Genomic DNA, 18,929 nt, shown 5'->3' on the forward strand with positions numbered 1-18,929 from the left:
TTGTCCTGCATCAGTGGGAGGAGAGCCGAGGGCCTGGGAGGAAATGACTCAGGGTGGGATGGAAACTGCTCCACCCAATGTCGTCTCCCCGGTCCGTGGGTTAAATTCCAAGGATCTTACCAACAAAATTCCCTATTAACTCTGGAGTTGATCACACAGCAGGAAAGGGAGGCGGAGGGCAGGCCCCTGGCTTTCCGTCTCTCAGTTTTAGTTTTGTCATCCAGAAGGTGGGAGAAGCAGACCCACCAGTAAACCTTTAGCGAATGCCAGTGAGCAAGGGTCTGTCGCCACCCTGGGAGGAGGAGGGTACTGTTAGCCCATTTTACAGAGAAGGAGAAGCCACTGGCTGAGCCAGGATACAACTAGCCAGGCCCAGTGCCTGGGCCCTGCACTAAGGGGCTGGGAAGAGACCCCAGAGGTCTTCACTACGTCTCCCTCCCTCCTTCCCTCCTTCCTTCATCTGAGACCAGGAGACGAAAGGAGAACCAGGACCCCAGGACCTTGGGCTCTCAGATGGAATGGAGTCCTGGAGTTCTAGCTCCCTGCCCCAGGGTTTGGGGCCTGCTTTATGGGCCTATAAACTGGACAGCTGTTCAGAGTCCTATGCTTATCATAATACTCCGCTATTGTCAGCTTGAAATTCTTACTATGTTTTTTAAGAAGGGGCTGCAGATTTTCACTTTGCACTGGACCCCCACAGATCACGGGGCCAGTCATGCCAGGGAGTCTGGATGACCCAGCACGCTTCCCCTCCTGCCCGCAGCCTTCTCCAGAGAGGCTGGAGACCTGGCACCTGGCCCACAGCCCTGCCTTTTGTGCCCTGCCTCCCCCCTCCCCAGTGCCAGGCAGACCCAGAAGCCTCTGCAGGCGTGGGAGGAGGGAGGAGGGAGGAGAGCCCCGAGCTGGGAAGTAGAGAGGAGCAGGCTGCTGGCCACACCCCAGCTGCTGGCCTGGCAGGAGCCTGTGCCTGGGCACAGGTACTGGGCAGAGGTAAGGGTGGGATGTAACCCGGCAGGCAGAGGGTTGGGAGGGGAGATCCTAGGCTCAGAGGGATGGCTCTGGAACAGAACCTGGCCTCTCTCCGGCTCCTGCTGTGGAATGCTGACAAATTAATGCCTTCCTCCAGGCCTCAGCTTCCTCATCTGTAAAAGGTATTAAAGGAGTCCCTACTGGGGTGCCTGGCGGGCTCAGTTGGTAGAGCGTGCGGCTCTTGATCTCAGGGTCATGAGTTCAAGCCCCAAGTAGGCATGGAACCTCCTTAAAAAAAAAGAGGAAAAAAAAGTAGTCCCTCCCCATGGGATTTTATGAATTCAGAGAGATGGCCCCAGGGCTGGCACTTGATAGGTGGGTCCGGTCATTTTCAAAGGGATCTCCCTGGCTAACCCAGCCCTGCCCTTGGCAGGGACAGAGGCGCTACAAGACCGCTCAGCCCCATCAGCTGCCTCCCTGCCCACAGCCTCATCCCCCGTCTCCAAGGACCAGAGATGGTTCTGATAGGATTTGAACTCACCCCCCTCCCAAGGGGTTGCCGCCTCCTCCTGCTCCGTCCCCCCGGGAGATGCTGGCTCAGCCCCTGGGCCCAGTGCACAGAGGAATCTCTGTCCTGGTCCTGCCCCCGGGTGGGATGTTTTTTGCTGGGTTGGCCTAAATAATGTGTCTTTCTGGGGTGGTGACTTGGCAGGAATACTCCATCGGCTACTTTCTCCGGGCCAAGGAGGGTGACCCCTGGCTGCTCCGGTGACTGGTTCCGGGCCTGCTGAAGGCTCTCTGAGGCAGCCCCTTCTCGGCCACTGGAGTTCCAGCAGCTTCTGAGAGGTGAGCTGGGGGCAGGAGCTTCCTCCCACCTCTGAGGGGTGTTGGGGGGCTAGGGCACCATGGTGCACGGTCCCTCTTTGGGGCCCTGTTTTCCTGTCTACAGCCCTGCCCCTTTGTCCCCTTAGCAGGCCTGCTGGGGACTCATCTACTTCATCCTGAGGTCAGAGGGAAGGCTAGGTGAGTCTCATAGCCTAGAAGCGCTGGTGTCATTAGGGGTCTGTTCTCAGAAGGAACCTGGGGCCAGGCCAGGAACTCACACTCAAACCTCATCTAGGCAGATGAAGAGAAGATGACAGGTTCTTCTGGACACCAGTGGGCTCCTGTGCCCAGGTCACCGGGCCCCCTGACCACTCCAGCCTGCTATTTAGAACCAGCTGCTTCCTGGTTGCAGACCCGTTGCCCAGGTCTCGGGAACACGGGCTTATAGAGAGCTCCTGTGTGCAGGTCCACACCCGCTGGGGACTCCCACTGGTCTCTCTTCCGGAAGCCCTTCCCTTGGGCTCCTTCTCTAGCTGGAGGGAAAGAGGCTCCAGCTTTCAGGCTTGGGTCCCACACTGGATCTGCCCAGGAGGTAGTGGGGAGACGGGGGCAGGTGTGGACCCATCTATGGGCCTTGGTTTTAGTCCATGTAAACTGAGAGCTTTGGTGGTGGGTGAGGAGGTCCTGGTGGGCTCTTCCTAGGGCAAAGATTGCTAAGGGTTCAGAAGGGAGAGTGGTCACACTCAGGATGCCCACTCTGGGACAGGAAGGCCTGACGCAGAGGCCACCTCTGCCTGACCATGGACGGGCAGCCCGGTGGGGAGGACCCGCTCCGGGCAGGTTTCAGGGTAGCTCCAGCACTGGCCAGCCATCCATGAAAGTCCTGCTGTGGGCGTGAGGCAGGCCTGGGGCTTCGGGGCAGAACGGCTCATGGTTATTCAGTAGACAAGCGTGGGGGAATCCCAGCCTGGGCATCTGCCCACACCCGAGCCTTACTTTCTCCCTCTGAAGTGTAGTGCCCATCTCATAATTCATTTTAATTCGGGGAGGTCTGTCTGCAAAGTGCTTAGCACAGGAGAAAGCACCCGACATCCCAGAGCTGTTCTTCTTACCCTGGTGATTACTGACTCGGTTGTTCTTGTTCTTGGGGCCCAGGGAAGGGAAGCTGACCCTGAAGCAGAGCCTCCTGGAATCAGTCTGGGCCCAGAGACATGGCAGGCCTGAGGGGGGAGCTCCAGGTCCGGATTTGGTCCAGGAGCTGGGCTGTTGCACTCTTGATTTCCAGAGTCCGTGTCATTGGCCTGGGGCAGGAAGCAGAGCTGGGGACAGGACGCCCCCGCCTCTCGTACAGCCTCCAACCTGCGGGGTGACTTTGGACAAGGGGCTGCTCTCTGAACCCCCAACATCAGCCTTCCCACTGGACAGCCCTATTCCCTACCCTGTGGTTTTCTGTCCCCGGGCTGGCAGGGCGAGGTTTGGGGGCTGGAGTGGAGTGGGGCTCAGGAAGCACATAGAGGTGGACAGCAGGGGGGGCAAGAGGCCTTGAATCCACCTTTGGCTCTCCCCACTGAGCCCCCCTGCCCAGTGGGGGTCCCTCCACAGCCTTGAAGACGAACCTTGTGTCCTCCCTCCACCCCACTTTTGTTTTAATGGAACACAAAGTAGTATTAACAAATGACTCCATTGTGAACAGCCTGGAACTTAACAAAGCAAAAAGTGAAGGTAACACCTACCCCTCCTGCCCTGTGTCTATTCTCCAGGGGGAACTCCTGCCAGTAGTCCAGTATGGATTCTTCCAGACCTTTTGTGTGCATTTACAATTCTACAGATATAGATAGTTGTATTTTTTAGAAATTGTGTTATAGATGCAGTTTATTTTTTTATAAGTTAAAAACTCAGTTTTTAAGTATAAAAACATTGTGTAGCCACTATCTTAAAATTTCTGTAAAATACAGTTAAGCACCCCCCCAAAACACAAAAAAACAAAAGCAGCTCATAATTTTATCATTCCAGAAATGACCACTTAAAAAAAAAAAAGATTTTATTTACTTATTTGTCAGAATGAGAGAGAGAAAGCACAAGCAAGGAGAGTGAGAAGCAGGCTCCCAGATGAGGGACTTCATCCCAGGACTGTGGGTTCATGACCTGAGCTGAAGGCAGACACTTAACCGACTGAGTCACCCAAGCATCCCCGGAAATAATCACTCTTAGTGCTTTAATCACTAATAGGCAGAAGGTATCTCCATATTTTCATTTGATTTGTCTCCTCCTTCTCTTTTATTTTTTGAATACTGTGATACATACAAATGATGTCATCCATCATACTCACAAGTGACAAAACATAATAATATAACGACCCTCTTAAACCCATGTCCCACTGAAAGACCAGAGAGGTACTAGAACTGCATGGCTCTGTGTTTCCTCCTCTCCCTTCCCGAGTCCCTGCCTCCCCCACAGAGACAGCTGTGTTCTTGACTTTTGCTGGTTTAAAAGTTTAATCATTTGAATAGGCAAAAAGCTAAACCTGTCCCTGGTTGTGAGGGCTGCCATCTATATGCTTAAACAACATAGCATGTAGTTTTATTTGTCTTCTGGGACTGGTCTTTTTCACCACTCATGTTTCTAAAATCCATGTCATTGTAGCTCATTCATTTTTCCCTGCTGTGTAATATCCCACCTGGGCATCCAGACAAGGAAACAAATCCATTCTCCTGTTGACGGATATATGGGCTGTTTCTAGTTTTGTGCTATGTCTAGCTCTGCTACTCCCAACTTTGCTGTGCACGTGGCAAGAATTTCTCCAGGATACATATCCAGGAGCGGAAAGCACATTTTTACAATTTCCTTTTCCAGAATGATTAACTTCTTTCACTTGCTTTCTTCGCTTGAACAGCCTGTAAATATCCTGGACATTACTTCCTGGCGGTGCATAGCGCTTCTGCATCCTTCATTCTAGCTGGGCTGTGCCTTTGTGTGTTTGACCAAGTCCCGGTCAGGGCTACTATCACATAAAACGATGTCACGAATACCCTGATAACTCTAAGAAGTAACATAACATTTTTAATACTGACGACACCCCATGAGGTTGTTCTTCCTATTTTCCAGAGGCAGAGGAAGGGTAAATGATGTGCAAGCTTCAACAGCTAGCAGAGGGCACAGTAGACTTGAATCCAAGGGAGGACCCCCGAGTTCACCCATGGTGGCTAGTGGATACAAGGCTCTGGAGTCCCCGGGTAGGGGAGCCCAGGGAGAAACTCGATTGATTCCAAGCGCAATGTGCCCCAGGACTCAGTTTCCCCATCCAGGTCCTGGCGGCAATAAAGCGAATAGAAGCGGCTCCGACTCCCAGGGAACGGCTCCAGAAGGCTGTTATGTGTGTGTGGGGTGGTGGTGGTGGTGGGGTTTATTGCCACTACAGGCTGCCCATAGGAGCAAGGGCGGTGCTAGTGCGGTCCCTGCCCGGGGTCGCCCGCCCCTCACCCTTCCCCGCCAGCGCCGCCCCGGGGCGGAGTCACCCGCGGCCCCTCCAGGCTCCGCCCGCTTCCCTGGCCTGGGCCGGAGCGGCGGCGGCGGCGCTAGGACCCGGCGGGCGGGGGCTGCGGCGGGGCCTGGGCGGCCGGAGCAGCGCGGACCCCGGCTCTCGGCTCCCGGCGCCATGTGAGGGGGCTCGGGGGCCGCGGGGGGCCGGGCGCTCCCCGGGGGAGGTGAGCGGGCGCCGTGCGGGGGCGGGTAGCGGGAGGGGAGCGCTGCCTGCGGCCCGGGGCGGGGGCGGGGAGCCCCCAGGGCAGGGGGAAGATGCGGGGCCCCAGGTTTCCCCTAGACCCACTCCCGGCAGCGGCGCCTGGAGATCCCGGTCCTCGCGCCCATAGGCTGTCTGACTCCATCGTTAGAGCTCGGGGACCTGCCGCCGTCCTGCCTCCCTCCTCTTCCCAGCTGGGGCTAGGGCTGTGGACCTCCCGGAGTGCGGGAACTGGGGGGAGGTGGTCAGCGCAAGAGGGGGCGTAGAGGGTGAGTCGTACCCCGCCAGTGGACCCACGGGCTCAGCGACCCCCCATGTAGACATTAGGAGCCTCCCTTCCCCTTCTCTCCAGAGCCCTCCTCCCACGAGGCTCGTGGGGGCGTCTCGACCCTGCCGGAGGACTCCCCCACGCCGAGAGAGGCAAAGCCCCCAGAGAGCAGGGTGTGGCCCCCACCCTTAGCGCAGGGACTCAGCCCTCCTGCTCTGCCAGCCTCGGGGCTGAGGCCACACTCCTGGCCCCGCACTCTGGGCTGCCAACTCCCCAGGCCTCCCCAGCCTGAGCAAGTCGCTCCCCAGCAGGCCTGCTCACTAGTGCTAGGCCAGGTGCTGAGCACACACTTGGTGGCCTCTGGCCCATTCCAGTCCCGGGAAATCCTGGAGGGAGATCCGGGCAAGCTCAGCCCCAGGCTGCTCCCTGAGAACAAGCCTGTAAACAAGGCTCCCCGGAAGACTCTGGGCAGCTCTGCCTCTCTGAACCTCAGTCTCCTTATCTGTGAAATGGGGATTAAGAGTCCTTCCCTTGCAGCATTGCCGGGAGGATGGGGTGAGTGGGTGATGCGCAGTGTGGCTCCCTGCACACCTTCCTCGATATTAGAGGGAAGTGGCTAGGCTAGGTGTCAGAGAAGGGGCAGTGTTTCCCTCGCAAGCTCAGGGTGAGGCAGGCCCCCAACAATGAATAACCACGAGACAAACAGCTACTGACAGTCACTGACCAAGCACTTTCAAGCCCGGTGCTTCCCTTGCCACATCTTCTTGAATCCTTTCAACAACCCTGTAAGTTACCTACTCTTATTATTCCCATTTCAGAGATGAGGAAACTGAGGCTCAGAGAGGTCACATGGCTTGCCCGAGGCCCCTCAGCCAGTAAGTGGTGGAACCGGGATTCGCACTGGCACCTGAGATGCTGTGACCATGGCCTTCTCAGAGCAGGATTGTGACGGGGCTGACCAGAGGGTCGGTGGTCCTGGCTGAGGGCACTGCTCAGGCAAAGGTGGGAAAGTAGGGGTGGGCCTGGGAACTGGAGAGCCGTGGTGTTTCTGGAGCCTGGGGCAAAAGAAAGAAACGGTAGTGAGAGGAGAGGCTCCGCTCAGAGACAGCTGGACCGTGAGGGCCTGAACGGCCAGAGGGTCAACGCTGATGGGTGCGACACTGGGATTCTGGACTCCCGTCTTGCGCCATAACGGGCTGTGAGTCCAAAGACAAGCTGCTTTTCTCTTCTAATGAGCCTCAGTTTCCTGATCTGTATCGCGGGCACTGGACCCAGTGAGAGGCCCCGTGAACTCCTTGATGGGCCCTCCCGCCCGGGAGAAATCCGAGACCTGGCCGGAGAGGAGGGGGGCTCTCGCGGAGAAGGGGCGGGGCCGGGCAGTGGGCGGAGTCGGGGATCAACCAATCAGGAGCGGCATTGGGGGGGAGCCTCCTTTGGCCTGAGGTTCTATGGCTATTCCTGGTGGCAGTGTAGGAGTAAACAGCGGCCAGGTCAGGGGGCGGAGATAGTGGCGGGAGCTGGGAGGCCCCTGGAGGGGAGGACAGAGCTGGGGAGCCCGGGCCCTGGTTGTCCCTCTGCACATTCTTCCTCTGTCCTTGAATCTGCTGGAGGTGGCTGGTTGCAAGTACTTACTCCCTTTTGACAGGTGGGGAAATTGAGGTCTGGAGGGGAGCTAGGGCCTGTGAGAATGTCCCCTCGCAGCACCGGCCGCTGAGGGCAGGATGGGCAGGAAGGAAGGGCTGTCCTGGGCTGCATCATCACTGGAGCCCCCCCCACCCCTGAGGGTGGGGCTGTAATTATAGCCCATTGGTGAGTTGTGCCCTTAACCCCCCAAGATCTCATTGTTAATTAGCGGAATCATTCACTGAACCTCCTGCACCCAATCCCATGGCTTTGGAGGCACAGGGGGAGAGAGTGACTGAGGATCTGTACCCACCCCACCCTCAGAAAGCTCTTAGCCTAGCCAGGAGGTGACACACAGGAAGTTGCTGGCCTACCCCAGGCTTGGAGTATGAGAGGGCATGGCAGGGTGCAAGAGGGCAGCTGTTCTAGATAGAAGGGACAGTTTGTGCAAGATCTGGAAGGGTGCCTGTGCAGAGGAGTCTGGGGACCTAGAAGGAATATTGCTTTATTCCAAGGCTGCAGGGACCTCAGTCAGGGTTTGGGATAGGAATGCATGGGGCTCTTGCTGGGTGGGGGACAAGCCCCCAGCAGGGGAGTCAGCTTTAAGGCCTGCCAGCTGTCTAAAAGAGCGAAGGTATGGGGAGGTCCCTGCTCAGGGAGCAGAGTGGGAGAGAACAAGGGGTAAGGAGAGAGGCAGGGCTCTGCCACCACCCGGCTCTGTGACCATGGGCAGGTTCCTGCCCTTTCTGGGTCTCAGTACCTTACTCTGCAAAATGAAGAGCCTTGAAGTCATGGGTGGGTAGGAGGGCTGGTGGGGTGGGGAGGGTGTAGCCTTTGACCAGCTGTGCTAGAGGGAGAGCTCCCAAGCTGTAACCTTTCTGTGACTTGCAGGTGTGACCCCACATCCCTGCCCCCTGGGCCACCTGCAGGACGCCGGCCCCTGCCCCTCAGTAGACGCCGGAGAGAGATGAGTAGCAACAAAGTAAGTCCCCCTTCACTTCTTGTCCCCATCTCAGCCTTTTACTTCCTCAGCGAAATGGGCTCCTTTGGACCTGCCTCAGACCCAGGCCACCACCAGTGTCTCTCCCCTGCCAAGAAGTTCCTGATGCCTGAGAGGCCATGGCTTGAGCTCTGCTGTGGCCACTGATCTCTGGCTTTGGCCAAGCCCCTGTCTCTCTCTGGACTTGGTCCGCCTCTCTCTTCCTAGTTTTGACTGGTCCATCTGTGGTAAAGGGTGGGCCGAGAAGGTGACTGTGAAGGGTCGGGGGAAGAGGGGCAATGGTCAGAGTCAAAGAGGACAGGATGTTGTGAGCAGCACCCTGAGGGTGTCAGAGTGATCCATGCATTCTTGTTTTCCTGAGCACCTACTATGTGCCCGAACCCATGCACCCCTTTCCAGGGATCCACCGCAGAGCCCGAGGGTTGGAGTAGTGTGATGTGGGCATATCAATCTGGGTCTGATTGGGAGAGGGAAAGCACACAGTCATTTGAACAGGAAAAGATTAGGGGAAAGAATTCTCTGCAACAGCCAGGCATCAGAGTAATGAGGACTTGGAATTCTAAGGAATACAGGAAGGAGCAGGCCCCACCTGCTGGGCTGAGGTCTAGGGCACAGCTCTGGCCCACTGGATTGCAGAGAACCCACTGTGGCCCTGGGCCAGTGGAGTTGGCCTAAAGTTGTCATAAAACCACCCCCTGGGTTACAGGGAAGGCTGCCACTCCCAAGAGACACTCGGAGCCCATACAGAACTGCTCCAGGGAGGGAGCTTATGGCCTCTGGTGTTTGAGTGTCCAGGCTGAGCTGAACTCTGGAGAAGCTGTGATCACAGCGGGAGCCTGAGGCACTCTGCTTCCAGCCTGCCTGAAGGCAAGGGAAGGGGGTTGGAGGGGAGCTGCGGAGGGCATCCAGCTGCTAGCTGCTGGCAGCTCCTGGCCACCGGGCACCGGGGCTGGAGCAAGTGCTGTGGGAGCCCTGTACTGTGGAGGGGCAAGGGCACGGACCACGCGTCAGGCCCCCCAGCCTCAGGAAGCAAACTCCTTTTCTCCTGAACTGCCTCTCCAGTGCCATTTACCAACAAAGCTCAATCTGCAATTAACTGGCAAAGAAACACATGTAAGGGCCCAGGCCCATTTTCTCAGAGGCAGGCAAAGAGGGTGAGCTTGGACCTGAGAGGCGATATGTGAACAAGTAGCACGGGGGTCTTAGCACAAGGAGCCAGGACTTCCAGATCTTGCCTGGCCGTGCAGGGCCTGGGCGGATTAATCCCAGCAGATACTTTGGATATCCCTTTCCTGCCCTTTCGGTGACACGGTGGGCCCTGAGTGCCCATGCACCGCAATTCCTGACCAGATCCATCCCCTCCAGGCTTAATGAAAGATAAATATTACAGGGAGTTCCTGTTTGGGGAAGGAAGATCTTGGGCCCTGTCCCTTGAATGCCCCAGCTGTCTCCAAGCATTCTTCCAGCTGCCCCCGGAGGGATCCCTCTGACACATGCAATCCAATCCAGTGAATCCTCCCTGAGAACCCTCTGGGCTTCTGTAATCCGGGAGCTGGGATACGGTGGCCATGGAAGCTGTCTCGGTCCCAGCCCTCAGAGGTTATGGTTTAACGGGGCGGGGAAAGGGGGATGGCAGTTTGAATGCAGCGTGACCAGTGCTGGGATGGGGGTGCTCAGGGGGCCGGAGGGGGTGGTGTCTGAGCTGGTCTGGAAGGATGAGCAGGAGGGAGCCGGGCAAGGCAGGTGGCAAGGACGAGGCGGAGGCCTGTAGGGTGGCTGGGCGCTCAGTGGCCTCTCCCCTCTCCAGGAGCAGCGCTCAGCAGTGTTCGTGGTTCTCTTCGCCCTCATCACCATCCTCATCCTCTACAGCTCCAACAGTGCCAATGAGGTCTTCCATTACGGCTCCCTGCGGGGCCGCACCCGCAAGCCCATCAACGTCAGGAAGTGGAGCATCACCGACGCGTATGTCCCGATTCTCGGCAACAAGGTAGCGCAACCGCTCTGGGGAGCTCCCCGAGACCGGGCTGACAGCTGACCCACCCCGCGGCCTGCCATCTCTGTTCCCACCTCCTCTACCTCTTCTCTCTGCTATTTCCATTCTTCCTAAATGAGAGTCAAGGCCCTGGCTTCCAGTTCCTTCAGCCCCCTGTTGGCTGTGTGACCTCGAACAGGTGCCCTTGTCCCCCTCTGGGCCTCCATTTTCTTCAAGGTCCCATTTTTAGCCCTGATACCTTACTGCCTAGTGAGTCAGAATCCCTAAGGAGAGATGCCTCTGGTTTCCCCTGATCTCTGTCCCTGCTGGGGATTCCACACAGGGTTTGGAAGCTGAGCACTGGAGGGCCTGACAATACAGAAACAGTTATAATAATGGCTGTCCTTTGTCCGTTGCCTGCTGTGTGCTGGTACTGTAATTAGCGGTAATCATCATACCGACCCTGTGAGGTCGGCATTATTAGCTCCCTTGAAGAGATGGAGAAACCAAGACTCAGAGAGGTAAAGTCATTTGTCCAAAGCCACACAGCCAGGGAGGGGAGGAGCCACAGTATTGCCCCCCACCTCCCAGAGGTGCAGCTCAGTAGAGAACCCAAACATTATTCCCAGGACTTCTGTTTGCCTTGCGTAGCCATGAGACTGACGTTGTGTTTTTGGGGTCCACCCTAGAAGCCTCTAAGCCCTAAATGTTTTCTAGGAGGCCAAGGATATAATCGTTGGCCTGGAATATGGACTCCCACCTTCCAGGAGGAGGAGGTCTTCCAATCTGTGCCTGCCTCCCTCTCCTCCCTCACAAATCCTCCTGAATTTCTCAGGATCTGAATACACCCTTACTGGAAAGGGCCCATTAGCAGGTCTTCAGAGACCGATCAGCATCTGTCTCTAGACCCTAAGAGACCCCAAGAACTCTTAAAATAAAGATAATGGAGCCTGGAAAAAAGCAGAAGAGCTTGAGAGTGGGCGACACGGATAAAAGGGAATGAGGCAGCGCTGGGCTTATAGACAGGGATGCCAGTAGAGCTCGGGAAAGCGGGAACAGTCATCATTTGAGGCCCATGGGATCTGCCATCACATCTCAGAGTAGGGACTCAGGGAGGACTGCCTGAAGGAGGTAGCTCCTGAGCTTGGGCTTAAAGGGTAAACAGGAATTCCATGGCAAGAAATTAGGCCCCAGAGAACATGTGGTTCTGACTCATTCACCAGTGGGGAAACAAAGGCCCAGAGGGGCTTCCACACCCTGTCCGGACTGACAAGGTGGGGTGTTGTTTATGGGTGGTGCGGAAATGTCATGGGTGCCCTGGAAAGGATGCCCTCTTAGGGGAACTGGACTGGGCTCGGGCTCTGTGGCCATGTAGACCTGGGTTCCTACCAGGTACTACCCTTCTCTGCTGTGTGACTCTGGGGACATCCCTGCATGACTGTCCTGTCCTCCTGTTCCTTTACTCTGCCCCAGCCGAGTGGCCTTCTTTTGCCTCTCAACACACTGTGGTCATTCCCACATCAGAACCTCTGGTCTTGCTGTTTTTCCTGCCTTGTTAACTTTCCTACGTGGTTCCTTTTCATCTTCCAAGTCTCAGCTCCGAGGGCCCCCCACCACCCTGCCCTGCCAGATGATCTTCCTAGAGTAGCCCCCACCCCTGCCGCTCTTGATCCCTTGCCCGAACTGCATTGTCTTTGTAGCATGTTTCACTCACCACCTGCCATTAGTTTTTTACTTGTTCACTGTCTGTCTCTCTGACGATGAGCCTTTTGAAGGCAGAAGGGGGGTCCCTTTTATTCATTGCTCTGTCCCTAATATTTGGCCATTAGCCACTTGCAGTAATATTTATTGTCAAAGGAACAGCCTTTGACAGTTTCCTTGTCTTTAAAATGGGCAAAATAAGGTTACCTGGGTGGCTCGTTCAGTTGGGTGTTTGACTCTTCATTGTGGCTCTGGCCATGATCTTGAGCCCGATGTCGGGCTTCATGCTTGGCATCGAGCCTGCTTAAGATTCTTTCTCTCCCTCTGCCCAACCCTCCCCCCATCACACTCTCTAAATAAATAAATAAAAATAAATAAGTAAGTAAAATAAAATGGGCAAATTAATTCCTGCCTCCAAGAGGCCTGGATGTACAGAGCATAGGGCCTGGCATTGAGTGGACATGACAGATAGTGTTGACTTTGCTCGCCCCCTCCCAGACGCTGCCCTCCCGGTGCCACCAGTGTGTGATCGTCACCAGCTCTAGCCACCTGCTGGGAACCAAGCTGGGCCCCGAGATTGAGCGAGCCGAGTGCACAATCCGCATGAACGACGCGCCCACCACGGGCTACTCAGCCGACGTAGGCAACAAGACCACCTTCCGCGTGGTTGCCCATTCCAGCGTGTTCCGTGTGCTGCGGAGGCCCCAGGAGTTCGTCAACCGGACCCCCGAAACCGTGTTCATCTTCTGGGGGCCCCCAAACAAGATGCAGAAGCCCCAGGGCAGCCTTGTGCGTGTCATCCAGCGGGCAGGCCTGGTGTTCCCCAACATGGAGGCCTATGCCGTCTCTCCCGGCCGCATGCGCCAGTTTGACGACCTGTTCCGGGGTGAGACGGGCAAGGACAGGTACCAGCCTCCTGCCTGCCCCCTCTGGCCAGCCCCGCGCTCCCCATCGGCATTCTCTGCCTGGAGGGCCTGCTGTTCCCAGCATGCACTGCTCTGAGGGTGTGATCACTTCCTGCCACCCTCTGGTCACGTTTTTCAGGGTAGCAGGAGTTACTTCCAACATACTCTGCACTGTCATGTCTCCCCAGGAGGGCTTCCTCCCAGCATGCATTGCTCCGAGGGAACAGGGCTCCCAGCATGCTCTGCTCTAAGATGGCATACACCTAGCATCTTTCTTGGAGAGCTCCCAATGGCTCATGGCCGGTATTCACTGAACCGAGCATGTCTTACTTTAGGCATATAGTTGCTCCCAGCATGCTCTATCCTAAGAATACATCTTTGCCAGCATGTCCTTTTCTGGCTGATCTCTCCAAAAAAGCTAGGCCAGTGCTATCCAGTAGAAATATAATGCAAGCCATATATGTCATTTAAATTTCTGTAGTAGCCAAATTAATAAAGTAGAAAGAAACAGGTGAAATTAATCTTAATATATTTTATTTAACCCAATACATCCAGCATATAGGTCCTATACTTTGTTTTATCCCTAAATAGTTAAGATTTGAAGGAGCTATTGTAAATTGTATTTAAAGTTTTAGGGGGTTCCCAATTACTCATTGCTGATATACAGAAATACGATTGATTTTTGTGTCTTGACTTTGTATCCTATAATCCTACCAAACTTACTGGTTCTGAGAGATTTTTCCAGGTTCATTGGGATTTTTTCTATACATGTAATCATATCATAAGGACATGTAATTCAGAACAGTTTTATTTCTTCCTTTCCAGTGGTATGCTTCTTATTTCTTTTTCTTGCCTTATTACATTGGCTAGGACTTTTGACACAAGGTCAGATTGTATGGAGTGTGGTGAGAATAGACATCCTTGGCCTTGGTTCTAGTCTCAGTGGGAAAACATTTGGTCTTTCATCATTGAATAAGTTGTTAGCTGTAGTTTTTAGCTGTCCTTTACTGAGTTGAAGAAGTTCCCTTCTTTAATTTGCCAAGAGTTTTCATCATTATTGGATATTAAGTTTTATCAAGTGTTTTTCTGTATCAGTTGATATGCTTATATGGTTTTCCTTAAGGCTATAAGTATGGTGGATTATGTCACCATGTATATTTTTGAATATTGATTGATTTTTGAATATTGAATCAGACTTGTATTATTAGAATAAACTTCACTTGGTTGTAGTGTATTATTTTATATAGTGCTGGATATGATATGCTAATTTTTTTTGAGATTTTTGTGTCTGTGTTCACGAGAGATATCAATCTGTAGTTTTCTACTGTCTTTGCCTGGCTTTGGTCTTATGGGTAATGCTGGCCTCAGAAAAATGTGTAGAATTGGTGCTATTTCTTCTTTAAATGTTTGGTAGAATTTGCCAGTGAAACTCTCTAGGCCTGGAGAGTTTTTTTTTGAAGGTTTTGAACGATGAATTCAGTTTCTTAATAGTCACACATACTTAGGTTAATCTGTTTCATATTGGCTGAGTTTTGGTTTCATCTTGATTTTCAAGGAATTGGCCTATTTCATCTAAGTTGGGAAATTTATGTACATAATTGTTTATGGTTTGCTTACCGCCCTTCCATATCTGCGGGGTCTGTGAGGATAGTCTCTGTTTTATTCTTGATATTGGTAATTTATGTCTTTTCTCTCTTTTTCTTTGTCAGTCTCCTGAGAGGTTTATTTTCTATTTAAACTTCCCAAAGGGGGCGCCTGGGTGGCTCAGTCGTTAAGCGTCTGCCTTTGGCTCAGGTCATGATCCCAGGGGTCCTGGGACTGAGCCCCACATCGGGCTCCCTGCTTGGCGGGAAGCCTGCTTCTCCCTCTCCCTCTTGCTGCTCCCCCTGCCTGTGTTCCCTCTCTTGCTGTGTCTCTCTCCGTCAAATAAATAGATAAAATCTTTTTAAAAAAACCCAAAAAACTTTGCAAAGAACCACCTTCCATTAAATATATCCAAACTATTTTTAGTTAAACATATAGTCAAAAACCACCAGTGATATTTTCTGTGTGTGTGTGTGTTTAAGATTTTATTTATCTGACAGAGAGAGATCACAAGTAGGTAGAGAGGCAGGCAGAGAGAGAGAGAGAGGGAAGCAGGCTCCCGGCTGAGCAGAGAGCTGGATGTGGGACTTGATCCCAGGATCCTGAGATCAACACCTGAGCCGAAGGCAGCGGCTTAACCCACTGAGCCACCCAGGTGCCCCTGCGTGTGTGTTTTTAAAGATTTTATTTATTTGACAGAGAGAGATCACAAGTAAGGAGAGGGCAGGCAGAGAGAGAGGGGTCGAAGCAGGCTCCGTGCTGAGCCTGCTTCCTGAGCCCAATGCGGCTCGATCCCAGGACCCTGAGATCATGACCTGAGCCAAAGGCAGAGGCTTAACCCACTGAGCCACCCAGGCGCTCCAATTTTCTGTGTTTTTTCACACTAAAACATCACATGTGTATTTTACACTGATAGCACATTTTAGCCCCAAGTCGTGCCCACATGTGGCTCCTGGCTGCTGCAGTGGGCAGCTCAGCTCTAGACCCTTGGCTCCTTCCTATGCCTTGCTCTGAACCTGGGGTCACAGCATGACCTCTGATGAGTCTCCCATTAGGTGTTTGCTCCTAGCATGGGGACAGCAGCTTCTAGCAAGTTCCTTCAAGCAAGACCATGAGTCTAGTAAGTTCATGGTCACTTGCAACTTGCTCTGCTGTGACTAAATCTCCAGGAGTTGATTCCCAGCATGCGCTGTTCCTCCAGAGGAGCTCTCTCCACACCCCTCATCTCTGCCCAGACAAGCCCTCTGCCAGCGTGTTACATGCTCCCACAGTGGGACTGGACTGGGGGGGGTCCCTGAAGTGGGGACGGGGCCCCTAGGGCGGGGGAGGGAGAGTTCTGGGAAACTCCAGGTGGGCTAACCATTCCTTCCCATCTGCATGCCCTCTCTTTGCCGGTAGGGAGAAGTCCCATTCGTGGTTGAGCACCGGCTGGTTCACCATGGTCATAGCGGTGGAGCTGTGTGACCACGTGCACGTCTATGGCATGGTCCCCCCGGACTACTGCAGGTGAGCCCCCCCCAACAACAACCAGTCACTGGTTTCAGGCTGGAACCCCGGAGATTTTGGCTGGGGGGTGCCTTTGAGGGTTTCTGTTTCTGGCATTCAAACCGCTCTGCAGAGATCTAGGCTTTTACCTCGGGGGCCTCCCCCCAACTCAGCCAGAGTCCAGAGTTTGTATATTAATAATAACTATCATTAATATCACATGACAAGTCTGTTAGGTGACAGTGTACTTCACCAAGTGCTGACTGTGTTCCAAGCCTGGCTATATTTGTTATGTCATTTACTTCTCACAGGGACCCTAATGGATAGTTGTCTTATTCTTTCTGTTCCACAGATGAGAAAAACTGAGGAAGGCATTTTGTGAGTAGCCTAAGGTCCCACAAACAGTAAGCACTGGGGCCAGGCTCCAGAGCCTTACTTCTTACCACTACCCTACACTACCACCCTCTTAAGGAAAGGAAAAAAATTTCGGTCATAAAAAAACAACAACAACAAACAAAAACAAAAAATCCCACAAGAGACAAAAAACAAGAACAAAGTTGGGTGGTCATAAATCGTCCATCCTACATCCATTTTACAGATGGGGAAACTGAGGTGCTGGGAGGGGCAGGGATTTCCCCCAATGAAGTCCTCTAGCAAGTCAGGAGCTGGAAGGGCCGGGCCCCGCTGGTGCCTCCTGTGCCCTGACCGCTCCCATCTGTTCTGCCCCAGCCAGCGGCCCCGCCTCCAGCGCATGCCCTACCACTACTATGAGCCCAAGGGGCCGGACGAGTGTGTCACCTACATCCAGAATGAGCACAGCCGCAAGGGCAACCACCACCGCTTCATCACCGAGAAGAGGGTCTTCTCCTCCTGGGCCCAGCTGTACGGGATCACCTTCTCCCATCCCTCCTGGACCTAGGCCACCCCGCCTGTGGACCTCCCACGGGGTGGGGGGGAAGGCCGGAGAGACCACTCTCTCCTCCCAGCCACTCAACCAAGGGCCATCTCGTGGCCAATCAAAGCTGGCCGGAGTGTCTTCAGGCCAATCAGGGCCTTGTATCCTCCAGCCAGTGAGGGCCTGGGGGTGTCTCTTGACCGATCAGGGATTTGGATTTGAGCTATGTGGTTAATCAGGGGTGTTGGAGGTCTTTCTTGTCCAGTCAGGGTCTGAGCAGTCAATCAGGGTATTTCTGAAGTTATCTGAGGCTAAGGACATGTGCTTTCCCATGAGGCCTTGGTTCAGAGCCCCAGGATGGACACCGCCTCTCCCCCATCACTCCCTGTTGGCTGGGACAGTGGGGTCCTGTCCTGCAGAGCTGGGAACTCTGCGCTGCTCCCTCACTTCCCAGAGCCAGAAAGAGAGGTTGCATAGGAGTGGGAGCTGTGTCTGGAGGCCAGGCCAGGGCATTTGGGAGCTTGTAGGGGGTATCTTAGAGGTAGGAGCCAGCATCTTGGTCTTGGCTCTGCCCTGAGTGGCTTTGGACAAAACTCTTGCCCTCTCTCTGGTCACCCTCCTGCCTGTGTCAGGTTCTGACGTGGAGTCTGAGGCCCCCTTCCCACTTTCCCCACTGACCTCCTTGGGTCTGTTTTCCCTAAGACTGGACCCCTTAGCCACCACCCCTTGCTGGGGGGCTCAGCTCCTTGGGGGTCTGGAGTCCTCTTTCTCACCTCCTCCTGGAAACTTAGGGTATTTTTGCATAAACTCCCACAGGGTTTGGGGAGAGTGGGATCTAATAGGAAAGGAACAAACCTTCAGCTGTTTCCTTAGTTCCTCCACTCAGCTGCCATTAGTTTGGCTCTTAAAGAGCCAGGCTCCCTTTTCTGCCATCCAGCAGTCAGGCTTTCCACCTGTTGGAGTAGCCTTTGGGGTACTCCAAAGAGGGATAATCCCAGCCAAACTGGGGTTTCACACAGCCCCTTTTTCTGCAGCTACTGGAGTCATCCAAGGGTCTCCCCTCAGCTGGGCCTGGGAAGGCTCTAGGGGGCCGAGAGCCCCATTGCCTGGGTTCTGCCCCCTCACTCTACACCAGGCACTTTATTGCTGGACCTCAGTGGGGTGGACTTGCCCCTGCTCTTCCAGAGTCCGGAAGGGAACACTGGAGGGCTTCCTGGAGGAGGCTGTGGAACGGGAGGGGTCAGGTGGAGGAGGAAGAGGCCAGCAGCAAGCCTTTGCACATTGGGGTGGGGGCTGGGAGCCCATGAGTACCCAGACTCGGTTTTGTAATGATTTGTTCAGGAATAAATGCACCTAAGCTCTGGTTCCATTTCCTTTGTCTCTGGGATCGAGCTTGGCTCCCTCTGGCCTGGCTATGGGCTTCCTCAGGACAGTGCCCACGCCCTCCAGCTTGGGAGCTCACACACAGGATGGCTAGCTTCCGCAGCCTGCCAGTGAGTCATGCGTTTTTGTAGCTTGGGTGGAGACCTGGGAGCTCCAGAGGTGTGCGGGTTCCTGAACCAAGCCCACCTGGCTGTTCCGGTCCCTCCTCCCACTTCCTGTGTGACCTCAGGCAAGTCACCTCACCTCTTAGAGCCCTGGTTCCCTAACGGGTGAGACAGGTCCAGACACTGCTCTCCTGGTTCTAGGAAGTTCTAGGAAGGGGAGGGGCCCTCTGGCAGCTCCGTTCCAGGCAGGCCCTGGAGGGTGCTAAGGACAGCGGGCCAATGACACAGGGCACTTTGTAGAGGTGACATTCTTCTGAGGCCCGAAGGATGAGGAGGAGGCCTGTACAAGTTTGGGGGAAGTGCTTCTGGCAGGGAGAGGTGGGAGGGGAGGAAATGATAACACGGGCCCTGAAAGCTTCATGGAACTGGAGGGGGAAGCAGGAGCAGCAAATGAGGGGGAGACCGCCGTTGGGGGT

At 54.5% G+C, this 18,929-nt stretch overlaps 1 protein-coding gene across 11 annotated transcripts; it reads left to right on the top strand.

Annotated features, from left to right (window-relative positions):
• The first annotated feature begins 1,720 nt into the window (after positions 1-1,720).
• ST6GALNAC6 (ST6 N-acetylgalactosaminide alpha-2,6-sialyltransferase 6) lies at positions 1,721-18,329 on the top strand. Of its 11 annotated transcripts, none has more exons than XM_044264819.1 (7): positions 5,419-5,498; positions 6,620-6,676; positions 8,316-8,406; positions 10,232-10,411; positions 12,596-13,002; positions 15,985-16,092; positions 16,805-18,329. In XM_044264819.1, the coding sequence occupies exons 2-7, from the start codon at positions 6,651-6,653 to the stop codon at positions 17,199-17,201; spliced, it is 1,209 nt and encodes a 402-aa protein (XP_044120754.1). In that variant the 5' UTR covers positions 5,419-5,498; positions 6,620-6,650; the 3' UTR covers positions 17,202-18,329. The 11 variants fall into 11 exon arrangements, with proteins under 11 accessions (XP_044120758.1, XP_044120754.1, XP_044120764.1 ...); XM_044264829.1 differs by having other exon boundaries at positions 5,421-5,498; positions 16,801-17,066; XM_044264823.1 differs by lacking the exons at positions 5,419-5,498; positions 6,620-6,676 and adding an exon at positions 1,721-1,815.
• Positions 18,330-18,929: the final 600 nt, after the last annotated feature.

The sequence above is a fragment of the Neovison vison genome, chromosome 9 (genome assembly GCF_020171115.1).
Source record: "Neovison vison isolate M4711 chromosome 9, ASM_NN_V1, whole genome shotgun sequence".
NCBI classification, from domain to species: Eukaryota; Metazoa; Chordata; class Mammalia; order Carnivora; family Mustelidae; genus Neogale; species Neogale vison.

Coding starts and splice junctions, on each gene's coding strand:
- ST6GALNAC6 (XM_044264818.1), top strand. CDS start 6,950: ATGGGTGCGACACTGGGATTCTGGACTCCCGTCTTGCGCCATAACGGG. Junction 10,412..12,595: donor TCCCGATTCTCGGCAACAAG/GTAGCGCAACCG, acceptor GCCCCCTCCCAG/ACGCTGCCCTCCCGGTGCCA. Junction 13,003..15,984: donor GGTGAGACGGGCAAGGACAG/GTACCAGCCTCC, acceptor CTTTGCCGGTAG/GGAGAAGTCCCATTCGTGGT.